General features: G+C 38.2%; 1 protein-coding gene across 1 annotated transcript in view; it reads right to left on the reverse strand.

Annotated features, from left to right (window-relative positions):
* chd1 (chromodomain helicase DNA binding protein 1) overlaps positions 1 to 8,589 on the reverse strand; it is a 25,500-nt gene extending 16,911 nt beyond the window's left edge. Inside the window, exons 1-14 of the mRNA XM_051120979.1 lie at positions 8,311 to 8,589; positions 6,724 to 6,849; positions 5,387 to 5,579; positions 4,298 to 4,414; positions 4,120 to 4,172; positions 3,871 to 4,011; positions 3,192 to 3,457; positions 2,761 to 2,986; positions 2,578 to 2,678; positions 2,316 to 2,494; positions 2,102 to 2,226; positions 354 to 570; positions 182 to 271; positions 1 to 88 (exon numbers count right to left, since the gene is read on the reverse strand). The exon at positions 1 to 88 is cut by the window's left edge and continues 103 nt beyond it. Coding sequence (XP_050976936.1) covers positions 1 to 88; positions 182 to 271; positions 354 to 570; positions 2,102 to 2,226; positions 2,316 to 2,494; positions 2,578 to 2,678; positions 2,761 to 2,986; positions 3,192 to 3,457; positions 3,871 to 4,011; positions 4,120 to 4,172; positions 4,298 to 4,414; positions 5,387 to 5,579; positions 6,724 to 6,776 — 1,849 coding nt within the window. The 5' untranslated portion in view covers positions 6,777 to 6,849; positions 8,311 to 8,589. The remainder of the gene's footprint in view (positions 89 to 181; positions 272 to 353; positions 571 to 2,101; positions 2,227 to 2,315; positions 2,495 to 2,577; positions 2,679 to 2,760; positions 2,987 to 3,191; positions 3,458 to 3,870; positions 4,012 to 4,119; positions 4,173 to 4,297; positions 4,415 to 5,386; positions 5,580 to 6,723; positions 6,850 to 8,310) is intronic.
* Between the last annotated feature and the right edge of the window lie 520 nt (positions 8,590 to 9,109).

Below are 9,109 nucleotides of genomic sequence, written 5' to 3' on the forward strand. Positions count from 1 at the left end.
TAGTCTTGTAGAGGAGCGAGTCGTCGTTCTTCAGCCGATGGGCCTCGTCTACACCAATGAATGCCCAGCTTACATTTCCTAAAAATGACTGCAAAACCAAATAGAACAATGAGACCTCTTTCTTTCACATAGATATTACTATATCATATACATCAAAATCAGCTTTTGGCTCAAGCTGTACCTTATCCTTCAGCAGAATTTCATACGTCGTAAGCAGAACGTTGAACTTCAGTCGTTTGGTTTGCGGATGCATCCATTCATGTGTCCGGATCTAAAAGACAAACAGACTGGGGTTACACTTCGTGTGCAAGAAATCTAGGATTTACTCAGTCCTGCATTGTTTAAAACCATACCATGTTCCTGCTGTTGATGTCTCCCAGGTACACCACAACATTCATCTGAGGAGCCCAGAGCTGGATCTCCCTCTGCCAGGATGTGAGGGTAGACAGAGGCACCACCAGAAGGAAGGGCCCGTAAAGCTGGTGCTCATGGAACAAGTAATTGAGGAAGCTGATTGTCTGGATGGTTTTGCCCAGACCCATCTCATCTGCCAGGATACAACTGTTTCCTCTGGGAAAGCAGAAGAGTATGAGTGATGAAGAAACTGATGAAATTATATGAGTGATCTTTTCTGCAGGTTTTATGAGGGTAAATTTAAGACTTTAAGACATTTTTAAGACCAACCAAAGAAAATTTAAGGGAAAATAAATAATGTAATAATTGAAGGGAAAACAATACAGCAATATGTTCCCTATACAGAGTTCGAGTTTTACTTTCACTTTCAAATTAGCAGCAATTCAGCATCTAGCAACTGTTTGTTTTTAGTTTGTTGCAGTTTTCCCTCTTTTCCTCGCCTTCCCTCTGTAAAAGCGCCGTGCACATTTTACTTTCACTTTCAAATTAGCGGCAACTTGGTGTCAAGCAGTTGTTTATTTTTAGTTTGTTTGAGTTTTCCCTCTTTTCCTCGCTTTCCTTTAGTAAAAGCGCAGTGGTGCACATTTTACTTTCAAATTATCAGTAATTTGGTGTCAAGCAGCTGTTTGTTTTTAGTTTGAGTTTTCCCTCTTTTCTTTGGTTTTAAGTCACTTGTAAAACCGTCATGCGCATTTTACTTTCACTTTTAAATTAGCGGAATTAATGTTAACAAACTTTTACAAACAAAAAGAATAATTATAATACACCATGTTATACGCCTAATATAAAATAGTAACTTACACAAAGTTTAAATAGGTATACAAAACTGAAAATCAGTCAACACTATGTAACCAAATAATTGGCAAAAGGAATAAGAAAGCTTGGGAACGCAGCATGTGATGAATGATGTAATATTAAAAATAAAAATAAAAAAAATAAATAAATAAATAAATAAATAAATATATATATATATATATATATATATAAATATATAAATATATAAATATATATATATATATATATATATACATACATACATATACACACACACACACACACACACATATAATATATAAGCAAACACTGGCACCAAATAAATATGAAACTTCCACTACCACCTTGAACAAACGGCAGAACTCAACAGGCTTTTCAAAATCCAAAATATTTTTAAAATAGGCACTTTTGCATTTCGTTTTGAAACTCTTCTGCCATAGTCTTGTCTTTCTCACCTCCTTCTTGTCAGTCAGCTCAGCTCACTCTCTTCACATGATAAATGAAATCTGATTTGTGGTACGACTGTCTTTCGGCACACTGCACTGAGCTGCCGCGTTCAGTTTTAATTGTATTGTCTGTTCTCTAACTGAACTAAAATTATTTTTATTACTATAAAAAAAAATTAAAACATCAAGTTCTTCTTCGGGTGACTGACAGATGAAGCACCACATACCGCCATCTACTGTGTATTGTTTAATGAATATTGAAGGACCTAAGCCATGTAGCACAGAAATTATGCTTTCGCTTCACTTTAAAAATTATTAATACAATGATCATATGAATTTAAGACTTGTTGCTCTGATTTAAGACGTTTTTAAGGCCTTAATTCATGATTTAAGACTTAAAGACCCACAGAAACCCTGTCTATCAGTCAAACTGAGATGTCTACTAGAAATAAACCAAAGTGACATACTTGCACCAAGAATGGGCCATCCAGTTCAGACCCTCCAACTGATAGTCCCGCAGCTCCAACCCATCTGCACCAATGTAGTGAGGCTGCTTCTTCATGGGCATAAACCGTGGCCTCTGTTTTAAAACCTGCAGTAAATCAAACATTTAATTGGTTGGACAGTGGCTGGTTTTCCTTACTTGCTCAGTTGACCATTCACAGCGTTAACAAATGTTACCTTGCAGTCTCTGTAGGGAATGGTTTTGCACTGATTCCGACTCATGTATTCATCAATGCACTTTTGAAACTTCCTGGCAATAAGAGCACCATCTTCCCAACTGCACTCGGAGTATGGCAGCCCTTGCCATTTACAAAGGTAATCTGGATAACCTGCAGCAGACTTCTGATTTGAATGTCCTGCAAGATTAAGCCAACAGTGAAGGTAAATAAACACTCCGAACAACTGAACAAAAAGAAAACGTGAGGCAGCATCTTCTTACCAATGATTCTTTCCACAAGCTGATATTGTGAATGCAAGTCATCCATGAGCTCCTGCTGACAGTTGAAATATTCCACATCCTCAGGTGAGGCAGCTTTGAGCCTACAGATGGCAGTGTAAAAACAAAATTAGCATCTAAAGCCATGTTAACTACAGGAAATTAAGTATCTTTTTAGATTCATACCATTTCTTCTTCTCCTGCTCTTTTTTCTTGAAGTTGTCCAGCTTCTTCATGCCCTTCACATTCTGCTGTTTAAGCGTCTCCTCTGTCTCCCATGTGTTGTGAATGTGGGACCAGTTCTTCCATTTGATCAAGTATTGCACCTCTCCTGGCTGTCTGTTGGGGTCAAAGTTAGCATTTGGGTCTCCATCTGCCTCTACTGCATACACTGTGGTTACGGCCCCCGTTGCTGTTAAGGAACAAGAAAATACCTTAACATATATTATGTCTTCTACACTTTTCTCCCAAGCTGACTGTTTTGGCACATCTTTGGCACAGACTGAACTGCAATAACTTTAAACAGTCTTGGCCACTGAAAGCTGTGTGCATTTATTCATGTCACACAGACTGAACAGCTGTCAAGTTTTGTACAGTTTTTACATCTTTATTCTCACCTCCTTTCCTGCCCATCCTCATTTCCATAACTCTCTCCAGTGTCTCAAACTCGTCCTCCTCTGGTGGTGGGACGTCCTCTCCACACACCTCCACCAGGTCATCTGAATCAGTCTTCAGTTCCTCATCTTCTTTGTAGCTCACATTGACTGTGGCCTGCCGCCGAGGTCCCGCTAGAGCTTTTTTATAATCGTCCTCGTCATCTGAGGAGGAACGGGGGGGCTTCTTTTTGGGAGCTTTGTTATTCCTCCCATTCCTGGCATTGGCCCTGAGAAATGAGCAGAAACTAGGGTCCATGAAAATCGTTTCACAACAGGTTTAGCAGTTTACCCAAAAAATTAAATCAAAATTCAGCAGCAGGCAGTGTTACCAAGTCTACTGTTTTATGGGGTATTAGGTACCTTGCGAATTTTACCAGGGGAACCCCACCAAAAAAAAAAAAATTGAATGGCCAATCATTATGAATTTTATGTGCAGTGTGTCCAAACAAGGCTATGTGGCAAATTTTGTGAGAATCAGCTAAAAAAAAATTTTTTTATTAAAGTATTAACAGAAAGTGTGAATTTTGATTTAATGCTGACTTTGAAAAAACACTAAAGAATGGAGGGCTTGTAATTTTTTTTTTTTTTTTTTTTTGCATAATCTTGCATAACTAAACCAAGATTAAGATAAAAACCGTACTTGTTTGAAGGTTTTCTGCTCTTGACTTTGTGACTGGGCTCATAGTCTGACACTGACTCGTCACTGTTCTCTTCCTCCTCTGCTGAAGAGTCAGACGAGCCACTTCCTGAACCAGAGCCCGAGTCAGAGTCTGAACCAGACCTACACACAGAACACCAGAGTAAATGTTAACCAAATGCAGAGCGAGAGCGTAATCTCGTGTGATGTACCAATGCAGACGGTTTCCAAACCAAACAAACAATCACTCACCCTTTACTCCTGCTCTTTGAATCATCATCTGACTCATCACTACTGGAAGAGTCCTGCAGGTAAGAGCATAACAAAAACTATATAAACAGAGGGATTTGGACAGCCTTGCAAATCTGTGGTCATTGTTATGGAATTCATTTTCACATAGTGACTGTGCTGAACTAAGAACAAGCAGTACCTCGTCTGAACCAGTGTTTGAGGAACTCTGCTGCTGGAGCTGCTGCTGCTGAAGCTGTTGTTTCCTGAGCATGGCTGACCTTTGCACTGTCAGGATACTGGGATTGGACTTCCAAAACTACAACAAGGAGTTATAACACAGGGACATTTTCAAACACACAAGCACATAAATGTTCTGTTCCAAAATCCTGTGAAGTGCCTACTTAGGGTTTCCTAGTAATTAGTTATACTCTGCCGCATGCTATGGTCTAATCTGTCCCGCTACAGCTTTATAATGAACCAAAAACATTTGTACACGTCTCATAATAGCATAAAAGGCCTCTGCCAAAGCAATGGCACATAACACAATGTTAAAGCAAGCATTTGTCAAACTAAAAAAGCACAATATGATAAGTGCCCTTATTGCAAAATGTGGTGATTTATTTAAATAGATATTTAGTCTGTTGCTTGTTTCAAAGCGTAGTGCACACTTTTTGCCTGCAAGGTAACTGTGTCTAATGTATTATGTAAATGTAATGTTTATTTATTAATGCAAGTTGACATATCAGGTGCTTTGACAGAAATTATCTTATCTAACTTCACCGAATGAGTGCAAGTATGAGCACTGACAGAGTGGAATAAAAAGCCCAATAATTTTGAAAAATGGAAACATTTGTTACTGGAATTGATTTACATTTCTACACTTGTAACAAGTAATGAGATAAATGTATACATGCATAAGAGTCTCTTTGTTTTAACAGGAAAAATAAATGTCATTAATGTCTTAATGTGTGTTCATGTAGAACATTCTACCACTTATCAATTAACATTTGGTTTGTGCCTTTGTTTTTCAATAACTTAATGTTTCTTTAAACTTTCACTGTTCTTTAACGTGATGTTTAAATTGCAAACCCTTCTGACATGTGTAATGTCCAGCACAGCCTTCATACATTTACTACATTGGTTTCAAATTGCACACTGTTTGAAGAACAATACTAGGCAGGATGTGGAATAATATGGTCAATTTTGATTTCATGGGGACTTTAAAGCATAAAATTAGCACTGCCCCATGCATCTGACAACTTTACACAAAAGCTTTTATGAAGCTTACCGCTGCTCCGTCGATTTTGTTGTCTTGATCATTCTTTTCCTTGGATTTCTCAGAGTCTGAGTCTGATTGGCTTCCAGAATCTGAGCCGCTTCCTGAGTCACTGCTCCCTGATTGGCTACTGCTAGAACTGCTACTGCTTGAACTCGACCCCGAGCCAGAACCCGATCCTGACCCAGACTCATCATCTGAATTACTGAGACACACACAAAGACATACAGGGATCAAACGGATGAGTCGAGTCCTCTAGAACATCATTTGCATGTTTAAATGCTGTTTAAAACTATAAAATGACAATTGTCAAAAAAACATTACTAGGATTCACAATACACCTAAAGAAGCTGTCATCTATAAAGTTCCAAACTTATGTTTGTGTGTTTGTTTTGTACATTCAAACACACCAAGAATGTGCAAAAACAGTAACTACCATTAACAGTATTTTTAAGGACAATGCATTAGGCTTTTATGTAGATTACTGTTTAATTAGGACTAGGGATGTGCACAACTAGTCAACTAAACAGTACTGCTGCTGCAAGCTAGCAGTGGAAATTCTAGTCAACTAATCAGTTAAATATTGTTTCCCATGACACTTTTCAATTTTTTAACATTTACATTTTGCCATTTATTTATGAAAAGACTGTGCATAACTTTTGCCATGTTAATGTAAGTTCAAAATTATTAAATAGAAATAAATGTAATAAAACAGCAGTTATTTAAATCTCACGACTTTCACATTTCTTCCTTCTCTCACATGCTTTGCACATAAGACGACAAGCAAAGCATAATGTTATTTATACTTCATTATTCAGTGATAATTTAAGTCTATATCACTTTCCAGCTGTCGTACATGTTTAGCACTATGACCTGGATTAGGCAAAACACAGACAGCAGATTTAAATAAATAAATAAAAAGTGATATCATGGATGTCTGACAAACAAAATGGAGAAACTCAGAAAGAGTGAAGGAACACATTTGTTACACTGTGTTACTGATAACTAAAGTAACCATTAGTCTAGCATACAAATCAACTCCTCTCACCCCAAAAAGAACGTGATAGTATGTATGAACAAACAGCTTAAGCAAGTAGAAGGTTAGAATGCTCTGATGTAAAAACTCTGCTGTCAAACACACTGTCAATACCAAGATGCAAGGGGTACATTAAAAGTAATTTATGAAGCTGGACAGTATGAATATACCATCAGTTTTACAGTATGGAAAATGAAGCTCAGATATTCTACCTAAACTCATCTCTTTCACAGAAGAAAATTTTTATTTGAATTTTAAGGCAAACCATTTCTTTAATATCGTTTAACATCCAAATGACGTGCATTCTGACTACCTGGACTCTCCACTGCTGTTGCTGACACTTTCATCTTCACTGCGTCCATCCATCGCAAGCAAATATTAAAGATTAGTCCCTGATGAGATCCTCGCAGTCTGTGTGCGCCACTTCAGAGCAGCTCACCTAAAACGAATAAGTAGTTAAGTTGTGATTAGAACAGAAGCTCAGACAAAAGGAATGCTTTTATCAAAGTGACTTATCTTATGTATGACAGTAAACATTACTGAGTCATTTCTAAGAGACTACAGTGTAAAGAAATCTGAGAAACGGAGATGAACACAAAACATTGCTGTTGAAACAATAAAACAGCTGATTTTCAGAAACGCTACACTATGACTATTTAAATTAAAACATCTCTGCATTTTGTTCATCGTTGTGACCACAGTAGCAGGAATGCACGTGTGCAGTTTAGAAAATCATTTGATTGCATATATACTGTATGTTATTCGTTTATTCTTCAATATTGTAGTCCTAATGTTGCTGGAATAAACTATAACAGCAAATGCTTCTTAGAGAGGATTACTTCTCTACTTCCCCTCTTCAAAACACCACACCATTTAAAGATAAAGGCAAAATCTTATGCCACATGTTTTGTCTCCACGTAAAACCTACAGATAAATCGTACAGATCTCTTTCGTGAAAAGCAAAACATTTAGCACTTCTTAATGAATGAAAGTAATCAGTGAGATGTTGACCGCAAAGGCCTCTAGGGTTTAGGCCTAAAAAGCCGCGGACTTTCCTACGACATAAGTCGACCTGAAGCCGCGCCACGCTCGGGTTGCAGGCGAGCAACGCCGTCGGGTCACCACCACATCCAGGAGTGTTCACAAAAACCTGTTGTCAAGACGTTTACCCGGTCTTAAAATGATGTTTCACATCATCAAACTACATTTTGAGACTATGTTTTGATCGTTTGACCCATTAGCAGTACTGGATTGGCGCTACATTTCAAATCTTTCATCAGTGTCTTTCTGTTGTAGCAGGACAGGCTAACTTAGCTTAGCATGCTACAGCTAGGAGAGAAGCGCGTGTTAGCTGTTTGGCTACCGGTCGCTAACAGAGTCACGCTACTGGAGTCCACTAAAACATAATCTAGATTAGATTAATAATATAGTCATCTTTAAACCATATTTCGAGAAAATCTTCCCATTCTAACACATCATTTATTTGTTTAGCCAGTTATCTCGCGTGCTAAGCTAAACGAGCAAGCAGCCTCACTCAATTTGAGTTTGATTTTTACGGGACGTTCTGCTTTGACTGTAGCTGACTCGTCTTAAGCACTTGAAACAAACAGTTATACTAATGAACTTGTGGGGTTTGTCTTATTATCGGAGGTTCCGACTGAATTTCGAGTGTTTTAGTGTAGTATTGTCTGATCATGATGATGTTGTTGATTCCCGCACTGCGCTTCTGTAGATCAGCCGCTCAGTTTGTTTTCATTAGCCCTTAAAACTCCCAAATACAGCTTTGCGAAGAGTATACAGACATCTACCAATGAATACCCAACCAGGATCGGTTTCTCGGCTAGGTCAATCCCGTTGTACACACGAGTGCAGTCATATTGAAGATGTTTTTATCAGTTACCTGTCTGCCCGTGCGCTGCTTTCGGGCTTTTTCTGCCGATAGCCGCTGTCGTTCGAGAACTCCACAAAACAGTCTTATACTTTATTCTGAGAGGTGAGTTTCTGAGTTTTCCCCTCCACGGTCAACAGTGCCTTGGGTTTAGACGCTAAGCAGTTTTTTGTATTCCATGTGCCGGGAAAACAGATGGGATAGCAGGCATATTTCAGCTGTAAATCCTACACCAGCCGGCCTCCGCCATGACGCGCTCGAGCACAGAGAGAGAAACCCCGGGCTGTGACGTCACCCGCGGCCGCTCTCCCGCTAAACGGCACAATCAATATTTTGATTCTGAGCGATCGAGCCGTAGTAAACTGCTTTGCCGGAAATTTGTTTGTCTAAACAAATGTTATATGTCTATTATGTAAAGTAAACACAACTTTAAAACAACAAGCCCAACTGATAACAAAAAAGCAGTAAGATTTGTTCTGCACTTAATTTCTTCACGTTACTAGATGTTTACGTTAGGCTACTAGAAGTATTTTCTGTCTTCCTGTGTATGTAGGCTATTTGTGACCGTGGACCACAAAACCAGTCACAAGGGTCGTTTTTTATTATTATTATTATTTAATTTCTACATCATCTGATGTATTGATGTATTTGTTAGGATAGGATAATATTTGGCTGAGATACAACTATTTGAAAATCTGGAATCTGAATCAAAATATTGAGAAAATCGCCTTTAAAGTTGTCCAAATGAAGTTCTTAGCAGTGCATGTAATCAAAAATTAAGTTTTGATATATTTATGGTAGGACATTTACA

Source organism: Labeo rohita, chromosome 10 (assembly GCF_022985175.1).
Source record: "Labeo rohita strain BAU-BD-2019 chromosome 10, IGBB_LRoh.1.0, whole genome shotgun sequence".
Taxonomy (NCBI): Eukaryota; Metazoa; Chordata; class Actinopteri; order Cypriniformes; family Cyprinidae; genus Labeo; species Labeo rohita.